We start from the raw sequence: 25701 nt of genomic DNA on the forward strand, positions 1-25701 counted from the left end.
AAATCAAAGTAATTATTCACAAGTAAATATGTTACTAATTTTAGAGTGGTATTCTGAAAGCAGGCCCATTTTTGTCTCTATCATTTAGTATCTTTGTAGCCACATTGACACCACCTCATGACTAATTTTTAATCAGCCAATGCCATTTAATGCCACTTTTTTATTAAGAGATGGTAAATATTTGATAGCTCAGGTCTCTTGAGTCCCATATACAGAATTTGATATAGATTTGTACCTAAAATATACCTGTGGCTTTGGTCCCAACCATGAACTGGATTTCACTTGATGCAGTGAGAATGATTTCTCACATCTTCCCTCTGCTGAAAATGCTAACATTTTCATTTTAATGTGTGACATTAGAGTAAGTTTTTTCTTTAGGTTTTAATGCATTTAGAAATAATGTTCACATAGAAAAATAAGTTAGTTGTGCACTAACTACAATCAAACAAATTTATGGCATGCACCTCAAGGTTGGATTGATATTTTCTTAATTTAAAATGAAATTGTGGAATCAGAACATTATACTGTACTACCACTTGGCAATTTTGCTATAGTTAAAGGTCTGCCAGAATTTGTATTATAAACTCTTGATGTCAAGAATTATTCATTCATTTGTAGAAAATGAAGTGTGGCTGAACTCCAGTTTGTCATATATAATATTGAATTAGGATACCTTTTGTTCCATTTTGCAAACCTTTCCACATCAAAAAGGCCTTTGAGTCTGACAGATCCAAATACAGTATCTTTTGCCATGTTTTGGACCATTACTAAAGAATATTGTATCTTTTGGGTTGTGATTTTATACATCCTCTGTTACAAAAATGAGTGAAAAGGGAGCAGGAGTGTACGTACCGGAGCAGCCCTTAGAGCTTTGTGTTCCCATGTAGGAGGTATGGGAAATTCTTAGCTTTGATCTCTCTCCCTAAGACAACATGAACACACACATTTGTGAGATGGGGAAGAAGAGCAGAGTGAGCTCCCCTATTCTATTTACTGCTGGTAAGTGATCTAGGAGTAATGTCTTCTGCCTTCAAGGGAGATCCGGTCTACACTTATGAAATTTTTTTTAACCAGACCAACCACCATGCAAAAGTTTGTCACAAACCTAAAACAGAGGCCAGGTTTGTTGAAAAGTTTACTGAGATGCGAACCTTTTTGCAAAGCTTGGCTGGCTTTCAAGTGCATCTGGGCCAAGTGTTGAGTGAAATTGCCTAATTTGTGATTGCAGATAGAAATCATGTGAAACTCAAAAACAAAGGGCCTGGGCCAAAAAGAAAAGAATAAATAATTCTTTTTTTACAAATCAATATAATGAGATAGTGACCATATTCCATCTTCAAGCTACAGCATTTCTTACCTACAGTGCCATTACTGACCTATGCCGCAGTGCCTAGTTTCAGAGCTCAAGAGAACTCATACTGGAAGCTAGTGCATGTGCTAGGCTTTAAAACTAACTAGTTTTGCCCTTTTTCCTCAGACTTTGAGCCACAGACTCTGATGGCGGACCAATTCATGTGTTAACTGACTGCCTAAAATGGGTGCATGCCCACTTTACAGGTGCATTCAATTGTGTGTGAAAATTTGAATGCACAAAAATCAAGGCTAGGATGAAAAATTCATGTGTTATTTTCTGTGTACATATTTCCTCCCTCTTTTGTGATGTTGCAGTCTTTCTAATCCAGAGGCCAAATTGGTCTTGAGAGTTTCCATGAATGTGTTTTATTCTGGCCAATAAAACACTGGTGGGGCGGGGGGGAAACTAACAATGTCAGCTAGTCCCATCATATTTTAATGTGGTATTCTGTGAATAAATGGCATTTTCTTTTCAGGATGAATCTGCTCTAGAGTGCGGTGTTTGGGAAGCCCTTTTCAGAAAATGCATTCTTTTTCTATTGAATATATTCCTTCCTTCTTCACCAGGGCCGGCTCTAGGCACCAGCAAACCAAGCATGTGCTTGGGGTGGCACATTTTCAAGGGCAGCATTCTGGCCACCTTTTTTTTTTTTTTTTGCTTCCGGTGGCAAAAGCCTAGAGCTGGCCCTGGCAGCAGCAGCGCATCATGCGCAGGGGGTGCCCAGGGACTGCGGCAGGGCAGCCAGAAGCAGCAGCGGGGCCATAGAAGGGCTCTCCAGGGCTCTGCTTCCCCTGGGGCTACCCTGCCCTGGCTCCTCAGCCCCTTGCCGGGGCAGTCCCCCAGCTCTGCCCTCCCGGGTCCCCGCTGGTCCTGGAGGCGGGAACCCTGGCTGGAGCGACCCTGGGCTGAGGCGTGGCCCAGGAGCCCTGCTGTTTACCTGACCCTGCCAGTGCCAGACCGGCTGCAGGTGAGGGGGGAGCAGGCAGAGTCAATACTGGTGGGGGGGGGAGCCCAGGGCTGGGGCAGCACAGGGTGCGGGGGAGGGGGAAGAGAGAGCCCAGGGCTGGGGTGGGGGGCAGCCAAAAAATTTTTTTGCTTGGGGTGGCAAAAAACCTAGAGCTGGCCCTGTTCTTCTCACTTGATTAGTAAAAGGATAACCTGAGCTTTGCCAGCTTTTATAACAACCTTGAACTCCACAGTCCGCTTTCAGCTCTCGAAAGCTCTTAATAGAAATAGTAACTATTTCTACTGATACAACCTATAATTGCAATGTTTGCTATTTCAGTAGGGCCTCCTTAAAACAAGTCTATTGGATTTTCATATCAGTTTACCAAGAACAGAAATTACTACTACCCCTTTCTGAAGTCTATGCAGGTTAATCTCAGACCTACAATTCCTATAAAACCCTTTTATTTTTAATGAGTTATTCTGTAGTTTTTACATAATTCTATAAATTCTTAAAAGTGTAGATAAAGCAAGGGTTCATGCATTATATTATAGTGCTCAGTTTACCCATTAGTTCAGCAGTAATTAACTTGTTGAAGCTTAGAGCTTCAGAAATAAATGAGATTATTTGTTCAAAATGCCATCAGGTCTGCTTGGAATGACATTTAAATTATATAATGTAAATCAGTTTGACCTGTAAGTCCTTGTCATTATTTAGTGACATTTCTTAGAGAATAAATTGTTTGCAGGTTGGGCAGCCTGGTACAGAGTTTGGCAGAAAGCTATAAAAACAAATTATCCTTTCATTTTATATATCATTTGTTCAGACATTTGTAAAAATTGCTTCATTTTTCTGTAATAGAGAATGCCATTCAGTGGTTTGAAGCATGTTAATTGCTTTAGATACACACCACAGCTGTTAGTGGGTGAATCAGGTAGAAGTATTAGTGAAAGATGCATACATGAAACGTTGCAAATCATGCTGTACCTTTAACATACTGGCTACGTGTGTCATGTCCCTCTCTTATGGCTAATCCATAGGATCAAAGCCTGCTACTTATGATCAGATGAAGGAATTACTCTCTCTATCTCAAATGGTGGAGTCCTGTGCTTTGTTTCTGGTTCGGGGTTCAGTTGCTGCTACAGCTAGTGGTGCAGACCATTATATGTGCATACTGCTACATTCCAAAAGAAAGTAGTTTCTTTTTGATGGAACATATATTCATGACACTTGTAGCTTTGAATGTTTTAAGTGCAAATAAAATATTAAAGCGAGATTAAAGGCTAATAATTTCAAATAAAACTGGTTTTATAAACCACAGAAAAATCATTTTTCAGTTACGTTAAACTGGCATATTAAAAATTATCATCTATGCCCTTTTTGAATGAGATTAACATGGAACTGCAAGAAGTTTTAGGAAAGGTTTATGATAAATATTAATTCATTTTTAAGTAGTATCTCCTGGAGGGCTCTAGGAAAATGTAATGCTCTCCTCTTAACATTCTCAAACTTTATCATGGAGCTCCATGAAAAAAAGACTGATAATTTACAGCCACCATTTAATAAGGCCTCTAACATACACCTTTAGATATTGGCAGGTGCATGCACTGGTATGTGAAGAAAGCATATTTCTGTATCAAGTTACCTGACAATTACTTGATTGTTAGGTTGCGGTTGTGTGTGTGTCTCTGGCCATGGGTATTTATGCTTCAAATTCCCTCCTAATTCCATTTTAGTTTGTGCTCCTTTTTATTGTCCTAATCTCACTTTATAATCTGCCTCGGTCATGATGCCTACAAGACACTGGACAAATGCTACACAGCTGGTATACTGTAACCACTTTTTATTACACTAATCATAAGTCTCACTGCTACCTTGTGCTCTGCCTTATCTGTTTGTTGTATCCACCCTTTGTGTCATCATATATTAGACAGAAATTTCTGGGTCAAGGACCATCTCTTCATTGTGTAGATTCAAAATGAACACAAGGATAGTTATGATGAATGACAAAAAATTCTTGCATTCTGATTGATCCATGCTGTCAAACAGATTGGATCAGTATCAGTGGAGAGCAGTCATTTGGTTAGGAGTGAAAGATGCAGACATCTTTGTAGAATTGCAACATCTTTTCTGATAAGCTAAACAAGTAGATGCCTACAAATATTCACAGGCTGTGTAAGCTAGCGAATGACATTATAAATTGAAATTAGTAGGCTTTACCCAAAAAGACTAGCTCTAAGCAGCTATTTGCATATCTCAAATAATTTAGGATTTTCAGGCCCAGATTTTCAGAAAGCCTCTTTAATTGTCTGTAAAATTTGCAAGCACATCCATTTCTAGTTTCCAGAACTGACATTTATGCATGCAGTTTACCCATTTAGCAAACAGATTTATTTATGAGGGCCTAGTGTTTAGGGGATTCATTGCAAATCTTTTCCATCATATTCAGTGACTTCAAGAATCAATCACATTTTCTAGAACATTTTGCTACCTGAGATGAAAGAGATTGGGGGATGGGGGGGGGATGGGGGAAAACAGTTCTCCTGATCTCTAACTGTGCTGATGCAAAGTGCTACCTCAAAGATTTCCTCAATGTTCTGAACATTTGTTTAGGTCAAACACTCCTAAGAAAGCAGTGATTGCTGGGAGCATGCAGCTATTAGCAGGAGTCAAACTGTGCACTGGAAGGATCTTAACTAATCACCCACATTATGAAGACAAGAGTCTAAGGGAGAGAACAAAACACGTAAGAACATTCTGGTCTTACTTTCATCTAATTCCTATTACTATAAGATGGGTCTATCCCACAAAAGCATGAATGGAGCGTTGAGATGGAAATAATTTTGTTCACTGCTTCTAGTTTGTTTCCTGGTGCAGTTCAAAGTATTGGTGTAATCTCTGAAGCTTTTAATGGTTTGAGAGTCTGCTAATTTAGGGCCAGATTCTGATATTCTTACTGAGAGACTCAGTACCAAACTTTAAGCCCATGGGGAAAGAGAGCTAAAGTGGTTTTCAACCATGCTTGCACCCTCCTATGTAATTTAGACTGCCTTCTGGACAGCAATATGACCCAGAATCTACACTATCCTATATGCTACAGTCCCATCTCCTCAGAGGGACAGCCACCAGCTGCATTGGGGGAATTCTCCCCTAGCTGGATCCAGAGCTTTTAGAACCCTTTTATGTTACCCTGGCACTTTACCTGGCATAAGAGTAGCAGCAGTGAGAATCTCACCTGTTGAATAGTACCCTAGAATATACATTTGTGTAGTCCCACTGATATCAGTATACATGTGGCATAAGTGCTACTAAACTTGAGTAAAAGCATCAGAATCTGGCCCTCAGAGATCACCTTCTCTCCTTGTGTGATGACATGGCAGTTGCAGTCATCCAAAGCTATGGAGCTAAAAGCCATCTGGTTTAATTATGAAGAGGCATTTTCAGTGGAGCAATCTTGATTCTGTAGCCTATTCCCTTTCCTTTATTGCAGCAGAGCTGATCTGTTGACCTTTAGTGCATGTCCCAAAGTCTGTTTTCTCACAGTGTGTTCAGGACGGTAACTTTAGCTAAAGTGGCTCAAGGGTCTCCTTTGTGGAACAGAGCCAGATGAAATAAAGTGTACAGTTTTATAAATACTTGTACATCAATTCAAGTGCTGATATGGTTTAATCCACTAAAATGAATAATATAGCAATAATGCTTAAAGAGAGGGGACACTTTCTGGCTGTTAATGATAAGAGACTGAGGCAAAATTTCATTTTCCCCATTAACGTGTCATGATGTTGGGAAAAAGAGCACTAGACTACAGCACTTTCAGCAGCGCTTGTAGTGGTGACACTCCAAGCCAATGGGAGAGAGCTCTCCCATCAGCTTAACTCCTGCCTCTGTGAGAGGCAGTACACAGGGCTGTCTACACTGGTGCTTAGGTCGGTATAATAGACTGTGTACACTCAGGGGCGGCTCTACAAATCACGCTGCCCCAAGCAGCGCGGAGCGCTGCGCCGCCCTTCCCCGGTCCCGCGGCGGGTCCCCTCTTCCCGCGGCTCCGGTTGAGCTCCCGCCGTCATGCCTGCGGCAGGTCCACCGGAGCCCGGGACCAGCGGACCTGCCGCAGTCATGCCTGCGGGAGCTCAACCGGAGCCGCGGGAAGACGGGACCCGCCGCAGTCATGCCTGCGGCAGGTCCGCTCGTTCCGGGCTCCGGTGGACCTGCCGCAGGCATGACGGCGGGAGCTCAACCGGAGCCGAATGCCGCCCCCCGGGAAACGGCCGCCCCAAGCGCCTGCTTGGTGCGCTGGGGTCTAGAGCCGCCCCTGTGTACACTACAGGTTACTTCCGTATAATTTACATTGCTCAGGGGTGTGGATTATCCACACCCCTGAGCAACGTATATTATACGGAAGTAACCTGTAGTGTACACAGTCTTACTCTTTTTTCTTTTTTTGGGGGGGGGGGGGGGGTTGCACAGAATTCAGAGGTGAAATCCTAGCCCTATTGAAGTCAATGACATTGACTTTGACTTCAGTGGGCCAGGATTTCACCCACTCTAATTCTTGTTGCTGTTCTTCACATATTTTTTCTTGAAGAAACATAACAAACCATAAGTGTGCTGTATAGCCTGTAGTAAACATAGGTATTGGTGAGAACTACAGAATATAACTTGAAACATTAAAAAGTGAAATATAAAAGTAGAGAATTTTTAAATGTTTCAATCTATTACAATAAAAAATGACAGAACACTGACACTCCTTTCTACCATTAAAGACCTACAAATAAATAACCAACAAACACACAAGCCAAAAACAACCCTACCCCAAGCAGAGTTCTGACCCAGAAGGGAGAACTGCAAGAAACTCCATGAAGTCTGTTAGGGACTTGGCTATTGCTGTTGATTTTACATGGAAAGCATTCAGGTGCTATGTTGGGTGAAAGGGTAAATCCTTTACATTAGACAGAATGACTATATTTCTAATACATTTTGGAAGCCATATGAGAGATGTCTGGCTATATAGTAACCAAAGACAATGATATTTGCCTTATACTTGGAAGGTAATTGAGTCACATCTTGAAGATTGTATTTTTAAAGACAAACATCTCATCTTTCTCTGGTTCAAGATGAAAAAACCAATATACAGTGATAACAAGTCTGTTTTGCTCTTACAACTTCATTTTTCTGTTTTTGTAGGTTTATCAGGTATATGCAAAAAGATCTCCTGAAGATGTCTACAGCATTCTGAGATCCTTTGGAACAAACTATGTAATCTTAGAGGACAGCATATGTTATGAAAGAAGGCATAGCAGAGGCTGTCGGTTACGAGACCTGCTCGATATAGCTAATGGTCATGTAAGTGAAGTACAAGGTTTTAGAAGGAAAAATGTATTTTGTTTAATTTCCTCTAGGAGAAAAGCAATTAATGTTTGAGTCTGAACACTATATCTTTTCCATTTTGCAATGAGGGTGGGAACTAAGGCCCAGTGGAGCCATTTTTCATCTAGAAGTTCAGCCTAAAAGGAGTCTAGCTGCTTTAACTGATAGTAGTAGGGGAAAATCCCCACCTGCTGGACCTCAGGTGAGCACGGCACATGCATAGTGTTCCCTGTGTATAATCTTCCAGAGCCTGGGAGGGTGGAGGCATGGTCTCCAACAGGGAGAGAGGTTGGGTAACGGTGTAAGACACATGGCTGTGCCCAGGGAGTTCTCACCCCTTACTAGGAGTTGGCTCCACAGGGTGAAGGCCCTAAACAAACTGCACAAATGCAAGCAACATTGCATAGACTCTGTGCCACAGACAAACCAGGGCTAGAACTTAACCTTTTAACAATAGTGCAGCCAGTGGTGCTATTGTAACATCTAACATTTTAATTTGGTCCTTTCTTCCCATTTGGTTCACATTGGCCCTTTGAGCATATTCCTGTTTTTCTAATTCCTAGAGTTCCTTGTTATGACACATGATTGAGTAGTGGTTAAGGGTGTTTCACAAAGCTGTTCACTTTCTTACAGGTCATGGATGGTCTAGGAGAGAATGAACCTGATCTGAAAGCTTCACTGTATCCTCGCTTCTGTGAGGAAATTAAAAAAAACTTGTCTTCTTATTCTATGTACTTCACTAGAGTGTTCCAGAACAAAACATTCCATGTTTACAAGCTTGCTAAACATAAATAGCGTATATTCCCAACAGTGGTTTTAAATTCAGTATGTTATTGCTAGGACCACAGTGGGAAATGCTGAAGAAGTTTACAAAATGTTACTTTTTTAGGCATTTTAGATTGTGTTTCTTGTTTAATGACTGTGATTCTTCAGTTAGTTTTAGACAGTTTAATTTTTATAACATTCTTGACATTGACAGAATTTTCCATTTTTAGCTGACTGAAAAATGTGCAGAATAGGCAGTCTGCGTCAACGCTGCAGAATGACTAATTTATACAATTCTGCTCAGGGGTTTGAATATTTTACTGTACCATGAACGTGATAGAAGTAAGCTGAGTCTAGGCCTTGTTACTTCATAACTAAATGTGTGTTAGCTGTGGTCTTTGAAGACATTAAAACAGTAAAAACTTTGGTTTCAATCCTAGAAGCTCATCCTCGCAGGCAAACTTCTCTACCCATGCAGAGCCTGTTTTGTCTTCAGTGAGACTCTCTTGGACCCTTAGGCCCACATAGTTTGGATCTGATGGCAGGATCGAAGCCTTTGATAGTGAAAACACGTTGGAGACTAGAGTAACCTCCATGTTGTCAAACACTTTTAAATTATTCAGATGTGTGCTGTTGCTTGTTTTTATGCTGTTTTAACACCATGATAGATCTTAGTGTATTTCTTTTGAGACTTTAAGGTTGGAGCATGTTTGATACATGTAGCACTTTGGTATCCTCTACTAAAGGCAATTTAAAATGCTCAGAACAAGTATAACAAATGAAATACAAAATCTTTCATGATCCTTATAATACTCCTCCTTTGCTATATTCTGCTTTCCCTCTGTTAATGCCACGTAGAACCAAGAGTAGAATATCAAAGTTGAACACTGCAATGGAGATGAGGGGAGCATACTGCCCTAAAAATGGCAGTGAAATTCTATGCTCACAATGGAGTTCTTTGCTTTAGGATATTTGAAGTCCCCATAAAACATTTTTAAAACAAGACACTGTCACTGTTTCCCTCCTTCTCACCCTTAGTCAGTCATTTATTTTGGACTGATTTTGAAGATGATGTTCTATCTTTAAACTTTTGTAAACTTTGTGTTTTGTTTGTAGTCTTTATATTTTTTCCAGGCTAGAATTTTGTGAATTCTATGGAGTTTTTAAATACCATGTATAAAAGAAGTCACTGTTACAGTACTTCAGTGCTAACTTATTGTTTTTATACTAATTAGAAACTAGGTCTGCTTGAAAGCCTAACAGCACTCTCCCACTTTAACTAGGCACCTGCTATCCTTATTTGTTTCTTGTGAAAAGCAGAACAGGTAATAATCAAGTGCCTCTAGGTCAGTGCTGAATTAACATTTAAACATGGATAGGAGTATATGTGGCCTGCTCAAATAATTCATTTATGATAATTACTGTTGCAGTTAATTTCTAATGATGAGAAACTTAAAAGTGCTACTGATAGCAGACTCCACATTTAATCTAATCAAGATGTGTAATGAAATTAACTTTCACAACTGAGCTGTATTCCAATTCCAAATGATTTAAATGTTTTCCATTTGTAGTTGTACTAAGCTAAATTACTGCAGGGATAGAGATGGTTATGTCACATGCTCAAACAATTTTATATTCAGTAAATACTCATTAAGCAGCATTCAACATCTTTCTGAACTTTCATGCTAACACAAAAGGAAAGTGTGCTTTAATCAAACTGTATTTAAATCAAACATTGATGGTAGCTAGGTTGTTAAACCAGGCAACTGGAACTCCTGAATAATTTCTGTCCTGTATTCCTTAATGAGGTTGGAGACCACTGCAGTTTAACATAATACAATAATAAAACATTTTAATCAGTATTAAAACTTTAATTAAGCCCGTAATGATGCATACCTGTTCTTGCTGACAGTATTGGTCAGTAAATTCCTCAATGAGTGCCTTACAATAATTGAAAACAAGCACATGTAAGGTGTAGTATGTTTAGACTATGTTGTCTTATTTTAAAATGCAGTGTGGTCTTCTTTTAAGGTGCAGTTACTTTGCTCTAATTATATTTAAATATTCCAACATACATCAGTCTTTTGATTTTGAGAGTCTTGCTGATAGGTATAGTACTATTGAGAATAAAAAATTGTGACTAACATTAATTATTTTAAATAGATTGACATTTGTTATAATTTTAATATAGATTGTATTTAATGTTGCCAAAACAGAGCTGAAGCCTTTTGCAGAAACTATATGAAGTACCAAAAAAAAAAATTTACAAGGTAGAGCCCAAGATAGCTTTGTTCTTTGCAGATTATAAGAAACATACTTCTTGTTATCACATCATCAGCATAGGGCAGTATTGTTTATAGAATACAAATTCCCCAAAGGCATCATAAACATTTGAAGTGTTAGCTGCAAAATATTTAGTTCCTGAAGTCAGCAGTTGTTAAGGTCTAAATGGTTTGAAAGGTGTGTGTCATTTTAAACATTCAAACTTTTCTAGGAATTAATTCTAGATGGAAAGGTATATTTAAATAGCTAAGTGATACTCTATTTGTGCTATCTCCTTAGAACAGAAAGTAAGGGAAAGCCAGGAGAAAATACAATAGGAGCAAAACACTTACCAGCTGGAAGGAAAGGAGATACAACTAGCAGCACTATAGATAACCATTTTAGTACTGCAGCTTACTGCCTTTCCCAAATTTAAAGGACTAATTACTAGAGGAGAGCATGCTGGGAAAGGGTGATCCCAAACTGGACAGTTCATTGGTGACCAGGCAGCTAACAGACAACACACCAGTAGTGGTTGATGGTAGGAAAAAACGTTAAATTTCCTGTTCTCTGGGAGCCAGGATTAGGGTGTAAGAATCCCTGAGGCTTTCCTATCTCAAGTCTGGTGTTTTATGTATTTGTAATAATTATGTCCTCCTTTTTTGGTGGTTTGCTATGATATATGTTCATGCATTAAAATATGGATTCCTTTTTGACAACAACCTCTGCCTCTGATTGAAATTCATCACCCCAGTACATCTTCACAATACCAAATGGCTATCATGGCATTTCTCATTATTTATGCTAAATCAGATGCACCTCCATTTGCTATATAAACTGTTGTGCATTTAGGGAAATCTATAGATTACTAACTCAGTGAATCCTTGAATATATTGCATACTGTTCGTGACTATAGTAAGGACATTTGAACAGATACAGTTTTTGCCATAATGCATAATTTGTAAGTGCAGAGAAATCTTTAGATCACAGAGCTGAAACATCATCAGATAAGGGATTTTTTTTTTTAGGTGAGAAAAGCCGTTGGGGTTCAGAAGTACATTGCCCTTTCTGATTTGAATATTCTGTTGGTGAGATCTCCTATATAATTTTTATAATATGTTGTACTGAGATGTTATGAATATTGTATACTTAATAAAGTTTGTGTCCTTTTAAAATCATATCAGAGAGCCACTTTGTTTTTATGGTGAGGTGGGAATGGCAGCAGCTTTGGAACCTGCCCTTTGTTCAAGTCTCCTATGTTCTTTCATGTAAGCTAGGTCTCAGTGAGAAAAGTTTTGACCTTCTCTTAAGCTTGTTACATGACATGTGGAGTTAATATTATTTTTAATCACCTTTATAGTTTGACAGCATATGGGTCATTTTATTAAATTTCCAAGTTAATGATTTAGCAGTATTGATTTTTCCCATCCCCAGTGCACTTAGCTTACGTGAGGTCAGTAGGCTGTCTTAAGAAGTTACACTGACAGTGGTAAATATAATTTGCTTTGACCCAGAGGGATCAGCTGCTGTGGGGTTTTTTTTGGTTGTTTTTTTTTTGTTTGGTTAATTTCTTAAATTTGGGTAGTTTTATGTTGTAGAAAGACACATGTATTCTTTAGGGAGGAACAACAGAGAATAATTGCATATAGCAGGTGCCTTATTTGAATGTACAGGACCTCTAAGATAGGCATGATTTAAAAAAAACAGAAATAAGTTCTGTTCTAGAAATAGGTTGTGCAGACATGAACAGGAATGCAGCAGAGTGATGTCCTGTTCCCAGTTTTGCTTTTGATGCTTGACTAAAACAAGCTTGCACGAATGGTGCAAGAGGCCTTTTGCTAGTAGAGTGAATTAAGTACAAATCAGAGATTCAGTGAGACTATGAACTTTAATTAATAGAATTTAATTATTACTTGTAATATGTGTACATTGAATTTTCTAGACTAGGTTAAGTAGCCCTTTTCCAGTGCCTTTTCTTAATCAGGACCCTCCTCTCTCTAGTTCTTTATCAACAGTTATCAGTAGATTTTGCAAACCACTCATGCAGACTCCCTCAAGAGATATAATGCCAAACTGTCTACTGTTTTACTAATCAGTGCAGTGCTCATAGTTCTCCTAACCCCACTCCATGTGCTCAGAGTGCAAATGCCAGTCTTGCCTCTCTTTTGAATTCCTTGGTCTGGCCTAGTGTTACAAAGCTAATGGCAGTCGGCTTTTCAATGACTTGGCTACATGTTATACTTGGAATGTCATTTTAAAAGAAAAACCATGAAGATTAATTTATCTGACAGGCAGACAGATTAAATAATAATATCCACAAGATTATTTAAATTTTGGACATATACAAATATTTTATAGGAAATAAAATGTTCTTACTACATGTTAGAGTCTGTAAAGAACTTGGAAGGAGATTAGTAAAAGTACCAGATTACTGAAAATCCAACTACCTAGGGACCCACTGATTTATTTATTTATTTATTTTCTCTTTTCTGGTTACAGGGCTTTTTGCAATCAAGCCAGCTGTCCCTGTTCGTGAGAGATGTCAGTGCCTCTCTATGATAAGCTTTTTTTGTTACGAAATAGAGAAATATTTGTGTGTAGGAAAGGGGAACAAACTAAGAGACATGATTTCAGGGACTGCCTGGTAATTAGAACAGCATCATACTAATTAAAGCAGATAAATGAATTATTAGCAACTCTAGAAGTAGGAAAGGTGGATTTTTAAATTAGGGAATGACATCTGCAAACAGTTATCTTATTACGGCCATTAAGGGTATTTATGTTCATTGAGCATTTATTTCTGTTAATGATTTTCATACTCTCTGACCTTTGTATTATTCTGCATGCACTCTAGGTGCTGAGACTGTGTGTTATAATATGAGAGAGAGAAGAAATTGCAATTGAAGATGCATTTGAAGGGTGGTAAGCAAGGAAAATTTGCCAGTCAGCTTCTTACAGTGTGCATGTTCACGCGTGCTTGAATCACAATTTTCAGAAACAAATCAATGTATTGTAAGGAAAAAAACATTTAATACCAAACTCTGTTCTTAGTGTGTATGGATCAAGTTGGGAGCAGGCTAACCAAAGCCACACTTATTGCCGTCATTATCTATATTTAAGTTCATACAATAGGCCTTTGTATGCATCACCACTAAAGTGTGTTTGTAGCTACCTTGTGCCTCATTTTTGCTCATCAAGCCAAAACTAGTTTCAGCTAGAAAGGGTAAATAATATTGACCAGCATGGTGAATATGCTCAATATTACGAGCAATATCAGTAGTTACTTTAGGATAACAGTGGGAGTTTTGTCTTTGAGAAGTGTAGGATCAAGGTTCATTTGATGGATAATAATCTAGAACTGGGTCCTAGCAGCTAACCCAACAGAATATATATAACTAGGACATATAAGATATAGAATATTTATTATTAATACAGTGCCTTCAATGTGCATGGCACTTTACAGGCAAATAAAATAACATAGTCCTTGCCCCAAGGAGCTTACAGGCTAAATTAGATTGAAAACACAACCAAAATGACAGCATATCATAGTGGTGGAGGAAAGGAATTTGGGGGCACAGAGTGTGGTAAACACTGGGAGGGTATTTATTGCTCTTGGAGGGGAGTAAGGTTTTAGTGAATATCTACCTCCATTTGTACAGTCTGTGACTGCTACAGTCATAGAATACATAAAACCCAACATACTCAACTTGTTTACAATTGCAATATATTTAATCTAACATTTCTTTCACAAAGTTTTCTGAAACAGTTAAGTAAAATATTTTAAGTGTTTTATCAGTAAAATTATATTTGGACTAAGTACTCTCTGAAAATGAAAAACATCAAGAGTGAGTAAAGTATTCCTAGTTTATCTTTTCCAGATGAAAGGGCTGCCTCACTGGAAAATGTAATCCATTAGTTGGTTTCTAGGCACAAAATTCTCCAACAAGTGTCACAAATGCACAGTATGTCTGTGAGGGCAAGATATTGCATGTGCATGTCTGATTTAAACTGAGAAATATGTGCAAATCAATATAGCCTGACAGATCTGTATTGACCCATATTCAGGTAGAGCATGGTGATTTTGGTTTAGAGGTGGTTTTGGTGGGGTTTTTTTTGGTGTCTTGCAGCAAGAGTCTGGAATAATGTTTGGTGCCTCAAAACTGATGCACCTGTTTCAGGTGAATAGCAAAAAATGTTCTGTACTGTAATACAACACAGACATTCTGTACACTGTCACCCAAGCTAGATGTATCACCCTCTGTCATATACACAAAAGAAATGGGGAGGGGAAGTTCCTTGCTCCTAGGTGATGACAGTGAATTTGGGGGAAGGCCATTGCTAGCTCTTCAGCCTGCACTATTTGGAATTTCACCACTCTGATGGTCCAGATATGAGGTCTCATTTTTGCCCTAAATATTAGATACTTTCAAATTCATTTCAACATTTAACTGAAAGGGATTTCACGGTAAATATCACCCCTAAGTGGGAGAAGAGAGCCCGAGTTATTTTTCTCTACTTTTTCATAAAGGCAAGTGTGTCCCAGAACACACTATAAACATTGGATAAAATTTTTAAAAGTCACTCCAGCCCACTCTTTTAAAGGTAAAGGTATTTAGACACCCAACTCCCATTGATTTCAGCAGACTGAGGTGCCCAAATACCTTTAAAAATCTGGGCCATAAGCACTTAGGAACCCAAATCTTATTGCAAGTCAATGAGACTTAAGCTCATAAGGGCCAGATTTTCAAATGTCTTTAGGCACCTGCCCAAGTGACTTTTAAAAATGGCATGGCATAAAATTTTCAGAAGTGCCTAACTGACTTAGAAGTCAAAGTCCCATTAACTTCCCAGGAGATGTAGATTCCTAAGCCCCAAAATCACTTTTGAAAATGCAAGTTGGACTCCTAATTAATTTAAGTGCTTCTGAAAATTTTACTCAGTGCTTTCAAGGTGCTTCAAGACCTTTCTGACATTAATGCCCATATCTTAGTTAATTTCTCCCCCTTCCCACTGTCATTTCTCCATGTCCAGCTTCTTAATTTCCCATCTCTTCTTGCTTTCCCCATACCATCATGTCTCATTATTTTATACTTCATGTACAGAAAAAAGTATGCAGCACTCAAACTTTATTCACTTTCTTAATGTCAAAGAAACAAAACATATTCCCAGCTGTGCTGTTGCTGAAGTTAAGTTAAACTTTAGGTTTACATTCGTATCAGTTTATAAATACAAATGCAGACCCAAGAAAGAAGATTGAAATGTATTGTACAGAGCAGTGTCAGTTTCCAATGTTATTTGTTTAGCCAGAAATCCCATTCAGCATGCTAGCTAGTCAAAGAAAGTGGTTTCAAAAGGCTTGATCAGTTTGCAACATATCATAAAGCCATCTCTTTTGATTGAAGGGTTCCACCTACTATGATTGCCATGATGTTTTTTTTTCCCCTGCAGATGATTATGATTTTCTTGGAAGCACTGCCAGATTCTGAGTGCTGCATTATTATTTGCTGAGATAGGTTGTCAGCCAGCATTTTGTTTTTCTGGTATTCTGCTACTCAGTTTATGTTTTTGAATCGAGGCTAATTTTCTAAATTAGCCTTCTAGCAGGGTCGTCTTTGTTACAAAATTCTAAGCTTTGGGACACCAATGGGTGTAGGAGATTCATTTTAGGTATAGCTGCCTTCAGTCAGCTGGGCTTTCAAAGAAGGGTACTTATTTCCACTATTAAGAAATAAAATATTAACCTGGAAACACAAGGAAAGTTTTTCTTCTAACTGAAAGCATTTTTTTTTCCTCAGAAAGAGTTTGCATCTCTAAACCCCCAGACAAGGGCAAAATGCAGCTCTTGCTCACACCCATGCTTCCACATTCTAGTCAGTGAGGTTGCATAGACACAAACAAGATCAGGATATGGTTTGACTGTTCAGAGTTGCAAGTTTATCTACGTGTGTTCAAAGAGCTCAAACTGGAACAGTGGAGCCAAAGCCTCAAACTGGTGATGTTTAAAGTCCAAATCTGGCTCCACGCTTGGCAGTTTGACTACATTTCTGTAAGATGGAGTTTTAACAGAACAGTGGATCAGCAGCCCCAAGTTTGAGGAAAAAGGATCTAGATTCAAACTACGTAACTCAGGTTTGTCCCTAATTTTGGTTCTTGGGTATTACACAAAGAAAATCAGCTCTTCTTTTGTAAGCCTTAAGTGAGTTCTGGCATTTATCACCAAAATTCCTAAATAGGTTTTTTTTTTTTTTTAAAAGACCACCAAATGAAAGGTTCGGCTATAAGCAACTGACTTCATGCTTTGGGCTCAGGTTCAGCCTCTTTCTTTGTACCATGGCACAATGGAATTTCACTAAGTTATAACGAAAGGTAAGACCCAATTCTGTCATCAGCTAGACCCAGGCAACATCGCTGGAGTGTGGGCTACTATGTTTAAGTGCCCATTTTAAGTGAAGTTAATTCAGAGGACAAGATTGTATGTGGTACAATTTACATTTTAGGCCAGGAGGAGGAGAACAAAGGACACACTTTCGAGACAAAAGTCCCCCAGAGTGTCATGTGAATGCAATATGTCTAGCCCTGGCTTCTCTTTGCATGCTAGCAGTTACCGTGCTAGAACACAAAGACTACATCATATGGAAGCCCTTTCTTATTAATATTAGTATAGGAGATGTTTACTTCTCAGCATCATACACCAATTACTACTTTTTAAAAGGTGTTCCAAGTTCACTTCTTTTTTCAGTTTAGGTGCTGGACAAACAGGGAAAAGGCCAAGAGGCCTGGAGTTTTAATTCCTAGTTTATTTTGGAAGTTAGCTTCTAGATACAAACAAAGGCTTTTTAGTGGGCATTTGGACTGCATCCCCCACCCATCAGATTGAAGAGGAATAAAATCTGGTGGAATAAAATATATCGAAGATGCAAGTGCATGAAAAACTGAATAGCCCTTCATGCTTGCTTTCAGAATTTCAAGCATAGTAAACATAGGAATCTACATAGGAATCCTCTGTCTTTTTGTGTGAATACAGTTCACTTAATTTCTCAAACTTTGGTCCCCACTCTTTCAAGTCATCATACACAGTCTCTTCATCCAGTCCAGAGGAATCTAGGGAACTAAGACTACTGGCTACTGAGCCCTCTCCCTCTGTGTAATATACCTGTAGGGAATCATGGGGCAAGGCCTGGGGCTGCTGATCAGCATCCCTAACAACATCTGACAGATAACGACTGAAGTCTTCACTGGTAAAGGAGGAGCTCCTAGTTGCAGATGCTTTTAGCTGATCCTTTGGGCTAGGTACCACATTGCCACTCAAGGGACAGTTCAACTCTGATGGTTTCCCTTTCTTCTTGTAGAGAGAAAGAGAATAGGCTGGGCTAGTCTGAAGAGACATCTGGAGTTCTGCCATGTTGTAAGCATCCTGGAGTGAGAAATCATCCGTTAAATGAACATTCACTGTAGCCCCCAACTTTTTATGCTTTAATGAACTAACCATATTGTTGTCCTGGAAAGAAAACATTTGCAAATAGTCTTAGATTTTGATCTGACCACACTAGAGCATGAAGACAACCCAGAGTGCACTTTATTGGCCCATTAATTTAACTGCAGTGCCTATGGAAGAGCTATAGGAATGCCAAAGACCACTTTACAGGTGTCAATGAGCAAATACAGCTTTCCCTTAATGCAGTTGTAACAGAGACATTTAGGTTTACCTTCACTGTATTTTTTTTAATGTATTTTTTCCTCTAGTATTGAGCAAGGTAAAATCTTTATGGTTTTCCTTCAGATTTGTTTCTGCTTCCTCCTTTCTTGCCACTACTGCCAACAGTGCTGATTCATAGGCAGCCTGTTCAAACTGAAGTTTAATTTTCTATTAGTAGCTAAAGAAAGATGATTAAAATGCTTCCAATCTGTTTTCTGATTCAGATTTGGCTGTTGCTTGGCCTTTCATCAAACACTGCTGAACCCAATCCCAAGGCTGGGAGTGAGAAGTGGCTCTGTAGCTTTCAAGGAAAGGTATTGCATCCATGGTTGGAGGGCATGGGGCTGAACCCATGACTGAGCCACTTCCCACGTAGATTCGTTATATTTATTTGGACTTTGGTGCTAGTTAGCTCCCTTGGAAGTGAGAGGAATGTGTGAGTCAGGTGGCTGGCAACAGGGTAAAGAATCTTTTGTTTCTAAAGCTGAGCATCATTGTAGTGGTTGAAATGCAACCACTATCTGACAGTTATTTCAAGTTTCAGTCCAGTTCCCAGTGCACAACAGTCTGCATCACTAAAACAACCAGTACAATAGACACTAATTGGTGGCAGCCTTGAGGCGAGTTTCAGAAAATAGACAAAGCAGAGATTATGTGGGTTATCTTTTCAGTCCAAGAGGTGGTCTTTCTAGGCATGTTGGCAAGCCCTAAGGGGAGTGATATGTTTGAAGTGCCTGTGCTACACAGAACCTCTTATGTGGCTAAATAATAATTCTTTGAATGTCTCATGTTTTCATCTAGAGCTAGAGAAAATCAGTCAGAGCTGTCAACGTGAACATTCCAAAATACTACCTTTACATCAGTGAAACTGTGCTAAAATAAAGATTATCCTAATCTCAGGGCTTGTACACACTAGCACTTGTGTCAGTATAATTTATGTCGCTCAGGGGTATGAATAAGCCACCCCCTTGTGTGACATAAGTTACACTGACCTAAGCGCCAGTGTAGACATCACTATGTCGGTGGGAGAGCTTCTCCCACCACAATAGCGACCGCCTCTTGCGGAGGTGGTTTTATGATGCCAACGGGAGAGTTTGCTTCCCATCAGCACAGACTATCTTCACCCGATGTGCCGCAACAGTGCAGCTGCATTGGTGCAGCTGCGCTGCTGTAGTACTACTCATGTAGACTAGCCCTTAGTGTGTCTGCCACGTTTCAGTCAGGGAGATACAGTTGTAAAAAGTAAGAGCACAAGCCTGCACCTAAGAAATCCTGTGCTTGTGCATGCAAGGTCTGCAGGATTGGACTCCAAGATTTTAATGTAACAGAATAACTGCCTTATTTCCATTTCAGAGCAGTTGCTGTATTTTGATGATGGGTGATGTGATATCTAGATGGCATGTTCATGTTTCCCTTTAGGATGAAAGGTACTAAATAAGTATAAACTATTAATAATTTCTGTATGACCCAATGGTGAATTTCTTACTCAGGCAAAACTCTCAAAATGGATAGCTGCTGTTTTTGGCCCTTCCCAAATTAGGTGGGACTGTACCTGAGTAGAGTTAAGGCCTTCAGTGAATTTGGTCATATTAAAATCATGTTTTCATTTCTTTTTCTGTTTCTTAAAATGAAACGATAGATACAATTTCTTCTAATTATACACATAATTATTATCAGGCAATTTACAATCCCAAAGATCATCCTTGTCCCTTGCTTCCCAGCCATTGTTAACACAGCTCAGCCCCAAACAATGTTAAGTATTTTACCCAGCAGTGCACTTTTTTCTGTAAAATCCTTATTTCTCTAAAATCCTTATTCCTCCCATTACATGTATAGATATTCAGCAAGGATACCCATTTGTTTCTCCAGTCTTGCCCTCCAGCTAACAAATGTGAAATTTATACATGGTCTCTTTACTGTCAGGGCCGGCTCCAGAGCCCAGTGCGCCAAGCGCGCGCTTGGGGCGGCGTCTCGGGGGAGGGCGGCAGGAGGCTCCGGTGGACCTCCCGCAGGCATGCCTGCGGAGGGTCCGCTGGTCCCACGGCTCCGGTGGACCTCCCGAAGACATGCTTGCGGAGAGTCCGCTGGTCCCGCGGCTTCGGTGGAGCATCCGCAGGCGTGCCTGCAGGAGGTCCACCGGGCAGCGGGACCAGCGGATCCTCTGCAGGCACGTCTGCAGGAGGTCCACCAGAGCCGCGCGACCGGCAACCCCCAGAGCGTCCCCCGCGGCGTGCCGCCCTGCTTGGGGCGGCGCAAATCCTAGAGCCACCCCTGTTTACTGTTCATACACTCTTATGTTAATTTGTTAAGATAACATTGGACTGCACCCATTTAATTCCTATGAAGTTGTGGGGTGTTCAGTTTGAAATTCTGCATCAAGAATTAGGCACCCAAAATCAGTGGCCATTTATGAAGATTTTGGACAAGCTTTCCACTGTTTAAAAAAGTAGATTAATTTGGAAATGGCCTACAGTAAACAAGATCTCAGGGAGGCCAACATTATTTCCTCTGTGTGCTTCCACACTTTAAGATCACCTTTGATTGGGGGTCATTTGGTTGTTAGTGTATTTGATTTTGCTGCTTTATGAAAAGAACATGCTTTAATTCTTCTCAGGGAAACTCTAAGACCTGTCATACAAACACTATTTCCTCAATATATGAACCCTGTGTGGCAAATGTGCAAGTGTAGCACAGGAGATAATCTTATTAAACTAACAGGAGCGGTGAACATAATTCCAGATGCCACTTGAAAAATATCCCCCTAGGCATTTAAAATGCATTTACAGTAATTCATCAAAAATTTGAGGACATTTTACCAGTGAAAGATTATTTTGCAGCTGGCTCCCATAAATGTTTAATATAAATGTTAATGTATAAAAACTCCTTGCTTATTTATTTGGAAGTTTTAATATTCAGATTTTAAAACTTTGTTCTGTAGCACTCATGGCATGCCAACCACAAACTCAGAAACACTGTTGCACCTTCTACTGGATAAAATGAAGTGTTTTAAAACAGGAAATAGTCTCTTACTTTTTCTGACAAACATTAATTTTTCAACAAAATTACCTGTTTTTTAAAAAATTAACAAATCTGTAATTATCGGTTACATTTCTTCTGGATAGCAATATAAGCAAAAACTCTGGTAATCCATGTGCAGGACAAACAGAAATGTGAGAATAACCTGTTTGGTGTGGCGTGTTGTATAATAAAAGTGCAACAACAGTTTTATACTCTGGTATTTGCTTCTCTTCCCAAGAGAGAAGGGAACAGAAAGGGCCCTGGTATTTTATTCCAAGAGCTAAAAAGCTTTAGCTAAAACAAGGATAGTACCAGCATCCCTTAATGAATAAAAACTGAGGGACTTTAAGGTGTAATAAGTCATGTTCTAATAGCACACATAATGTGGTACGAAGTGTCATCAAAAGAGCTGGTCCATAAGGAAGATTTCATGTTAGAGTTTTCTAAAACCTTATCGCTACAGCAGTAATTGCTACTGACAACAGCAGAGCCTCCAGAGCATGAAGCCAGAAAAGGATCATCCGTAAATTCTTTAACTGCTAAACTCATCCTGGCTACAAGCATTTATAATCACTCACATAGGTACTTCTGCTTTAAGGCAAATTAAAATTTTATAGACCTTTATGTATCCATTTGTAAAAAAACATGCAACCTTACAAATAAGTTCATCAGTTGCTTGTGGTAATGTAACCAGCAGCACCGAGGCTAAGGGTAAAACAAAACTGACTCCCCTGTATTTCATTAGAGTGGAGAACCACTAGCCCACTTGTATCATTCATTTCATGGAATGATCCTTACTTGATCTTGCTCCCCACCCCCTTCTTCATTATAGTTGAGGATATTTTCTCTGATGTCCTCCAAGTCATCATGATAGGCAGAGACATGGTAAACTCCTCCATTCAAACCTTTGTGACTCTTCCAGCGAGTCCACAGGAAAGCACCACTGAACAGAACTGTGCACGCATGGGAGTGAAGCAGAGAGTGATCATTCAGAAACGAAGCAGAGAATAACCTTTTTTTTTTTCCCCTTCAAATACTGCAGTGTGGTAAAGACAGTAACTATCACTGGATATTGCAATGCCAGACTGAAGTCAGAACTGAAATGGGTAGAACGGCTTCAGTCTTCACACTAACTGCCTGAGTCTGCTCTCACATCACTGTAAACCAGAAATAACTTCATTTAAATCAGTTAGATGCCTAACTCCCACTGATTTCAATCCAAGTTAGATGCCCAAGAACCTTCTAGGATTTGGGCCAAAATAGATACATTGATTTAAAGCCAGTATAAAGAGAGAAGATTCAGGCCCTTTAAAAGGCAAGTCCATAAAATCATCTGCAGCTGTAGAGGTCAGCTCTCCTTTTGCTTTGAGCATTACTTCCATTAACGGTAAATGTAGTTACAAGCGATATCAAAGGGAGAAGGAGCGGCCTTGAGGGCTTCCTTTATTACGAAGTTAGTAACAACTGAAGAACTGAATGACATGCAGACATGGTTATTTGAGGCCAAAATATCTGTTTACCGTACTGACTTGGACAGACTTGATGCTTAACAGAAAATGCATACAAAGATGTAGCACAAAAACTGATGCAGATGAGTTCTGAAGAACAGATACAATTCTGTGAACAAGAACAGAAATGAAGCATAAGACGACATGAGACAAAGGGAAGAGGATTGTGTATCACATGCTTTATTAGAAAAAATAATTCAGGCACATTTTTATGCCTTAACATCTGCAAATTTAAATAATTTAAAAAATGTGTTTAGTTGCAATTTACATGCTGAAAATTGTTAAACTTCTACTACCTTGAAGATGTTTGTTAACATTATGTAAATACAAACTTGTATACAGTGTGTTACCATCTCCACTGTAAAAACACATCATAAAATCCTCTCTCAATGCCCCGTCCTGATCCCATTGGAGTCGATGGCAAAACTCCACAGCAATTTCAGTAAGAACAGGATGGGGCCTTTACTGTATAAAATTTAAAATGTATTTGCTGTGAGAGTGAGCATTTTTATAAATTGGTCATAAGTTTTATTTTGAGATTTCTCTGTTTAAATTTTCATTCTGCAGTTTACCAGAATGTGATATATAGATCTTATCCTATGCAACAATCCTTTGCCAATTTTTTTAATGGAATCTGATTTTGAGATACTCAAGTATAACAAAAATTCTTATAAAAAACCAGGAACTTCTGATTTATTTACATTGTGATAACTTACAGTTGGCCAGATATTAAAAAATAAACATGCTCCTAGTCTGCTCTCGGTAACAATTTATTTCTCGTGGGCTGAAATACCCGTTCCATGACTAGCTGTATTTTAAATAATGACTTTCTCCTAGCAATCTTTTTCCTAGCTTTTGACTGAATTTGCCTCTACTTGTACATTCCGAACAGTTTCTTGGCAATGAAACGTCACAAAATCAGTTAACTGCAAGGGCTTTCCTCAACTGAATTAATGCCAATTAACAATGTAACTTTTGTGGACGGAGGATGAAAAGTGACAGTGGATGGAGTAGAGAGAAGGACAAAACACTGAAGGCAGAGTCCAGGCTCCACAAGGAAGCAAATTCTTCATAGAAAGACAACATGATCAGTGTCAACGGAGAATGGATAAATTAAATCACCAAAGGTAGTATAAGATGTAGTTGCCATAACTACCTAAAAGTGCCAAAAAGCAAATGCAGATGGCGAACATGGAACTGAAGCTCAAGCCTGCATCCTTGTGAAAGATTGCCAGTGTGATTTCACAGTAACGGCCAGTATAGCCATCAGGGCAATGACATCGGAACTTGGTTGGAGACTGGGAGATACACGTGCCAAAGTTGCAGGGTCTTTTAGCACATTCAGTATAGACACAGTGCCTGCCTGTGGCATTCTCTGTGATCAGGTGTCCCGGAGGGCAACTGGAAAGACAAAAAGCAGAGTAAAACAACAAAAATCCTTGGTAACAGCAGACATGAAAGAGAGCACTGAAAACCCTACACCAACTTTGGGACACATGCTGTATATCTGAATACAGTCTTCTGAGTTATCTTACGCCAAGGTAGCTTTACTGTAGCTCCTACTCTTGCAATGCTTACCCACACACATAGTCTCAGTGAAGTCGGGGAAGGGGCTAAAGAGTTCTTCTCTTCTGTGAAACAAGACAAAAATAATGAGGCTCACTCCTCCAGACACTTACTCTCGTGAATGGACTTGGGGATGCCAGTAGTCCCACTGGCTCCAGTGAGACCACCTCCATGAGCAAGTGTTTGATCAAGTGCAGGATTTTCAGGTCTATCCAAATGCCAAAAGATGACATTAGCCTCTCCTGTGTTTTCCCCAGTTCAGTGAATCTCCAAGCCTCTAGAGATTTAAAGCATTTGTGACAAAAAACACCTCTACAATTCTCCTTCTTTAGAACAGTGCTAATACAGGAGTACACTAAGGCGTTGTCTTTGCTGCAGAATTAACTCCAGTTATAACTTAAGTGTTGAGTCCCATCTACAGAAAAAAAATCATTACTTGAGAGTGGTGGTGCTTTTAACTTGTCAGCTGGCACATCAGGGGGTACAGGCTACAGCTCCAGTTAGCACAGCTCATCAACTGCTAACAATCACACTGCTGTTTCACAGCATGACTACTCTCATTCGAGCTAGGCTAACTCAAGAGGTGTTAACTCGGTGGAGATAACATGAGTTAATTTTGCAGTGGAGCCAGCCTTAGAATGAAGAATGAGCTGATGTTTCCCTCTTTAAACCATACTTTTTAGGAACACTCTGGCTCTTCGAAACTGCATCCAGCTGTACCTTGTCATATAGACTGTCAGCCTAAACACAAGTATTTTCATGTTTTCAGTTTTCTCCTGGTTATAAAATACACTTTTGAGCTAGGTTCAGATGTCTTGTTTTTCTTTCTTTGTTTTAAGGTATTAAATTTGTCAGGAGTTAACTCTGAATATGGATTAAGCCCTTTTAGGTTTTGCAGGAAAATACATTCTGAAGGTGACTATCTTGATTTGAAAAACAGTTTTTTTGTGTTTTTTTTTTTTAAAAGTCACTTCAAGCATTATCACAATTTTGATTATCCTGTAATAATGAATGTTCACTGTAGCACTCCTGCTTGAACTTAGTATGACAAGATACAGCATTCACTATAGATCATATCCTCTGATTTATGCCTAACACGTTATGCTGTTTAAAGGGCATCCGACACACAAAAACAATGTTTATATCCAGACTATCTTCAAAGCTGCTCAATTTAGAAATTTAGTAGCACAGTCATTCCATATTACTTCCCAATTTCAGT

General features: G+C 39.3%; 2 protein-coding genes and 1 long non-coding RNA gene across 20 annotated transcripts in view; 1 reads left to right on the forward strand and 2 right to left on the reverse strand.

Moving 5' to 3' along the window:
• Window positions 1–11024, forward strand: part of DPY19L3 (dpy-19 like C-mannosyltransferase 3) — a 48784-nt gene extending 37760 nt beyond the window's left edge. For 3 of the 4 annotated variants that reach the window (XM_039503253.1, XM_039503256.1, XM_039503257.1), the window contains 3 exons: window positions 4914–5046; window positions 7485–7643; window positions 8301–11024. In XM_039503253.1, the coding sequence (XP_039359187.1) occupies window positions 4914–5046; window positions 7485–7643; window positions 8301–8462 (454 nt within the window). In that variant the 3' untranslated portion in view covers window positions 8463–11024. The remainder of the gene's footprint in view (window positions 1–4913; window positions 5047–7484; window positions 7644–8300) is intronic. The other variant, XM_039503255.1, reaches the window with a different exon arrangement.
• Window positions 1–11169, reverse strand: part of LOC120384476 — a 44074-nt gene extending 32905 nt beyond the window's left edge. Inside the window, exons 1-2 of one of the 3 annotated variants that reach the window (XR_005588901.1) lie at window positions 11048–11086; window positions 10329–10373 (exon numbers count right to left, since the gene is read on the reverse strand). This is a non-coding gene — a long non-coding RNA (uncharacterized LOC120384476). Of the gene's footprint in view, window positions 1–10328; window positions 10374–11047 lie in introns of all 3 variants that reach the window. The other 2 variants (XR_005588900.1, XR_005588899.1) reach the window with 2 other exon arrangements.
• A 5890-nt stretch (window positions 11170–17059) lies between these two features.
• LOC120384471 (neural-cadherin-like) overlaps window positions 17060–25701 on the reverse strand; it is a 137619-nt gene continuing 128977 nt past the window's right edge. For 6 of the 13 annotated variants that reach the window (XM_039503237.1, XM_039503236.1, XM_039503239.1 and 3 more), the window contains 3 exons: window positions 24073–24317; window positions 22207–22361; window positions 17060–18108 (listed from right to left, as the gene is read on the reverse strand). In XM_039503237.1, coding sequence (XP_039359171.1) covers window positions 17659–18108; window positions 22207–22361; window positions 24073–24317 — 850 coding nt within the window. In that variant the 3' untranslated portion in view covers window positions 17060–17658. Of the gene's footprint in view, window positions 18109–22206; window positions 22362–22928; window positions 23026–23075; window positions 24318–24494; window positions 24548–24595; window positions 24760–25701 lie in introns of those variants that run through there. The other 7 variants (XM_039503241.1, XM_039503242.1, XM_039503246.1 and 4 more) reach the window with 7 other exon arrangements.

Source organism: Mauremys reevesii, linkage group 16, assembly GCF_016161935.1.
Source record: "Mauremys reevesii isolate NIE-2019 linkage group 16, ASM1616193v1, whole genome shotgun sequence".
NCBI classification, from domain to species: Eukaryota; Metazoa; Chordata; order Testudines; family Geoemydidae; genus Mauremys; species Mauremys reevesii.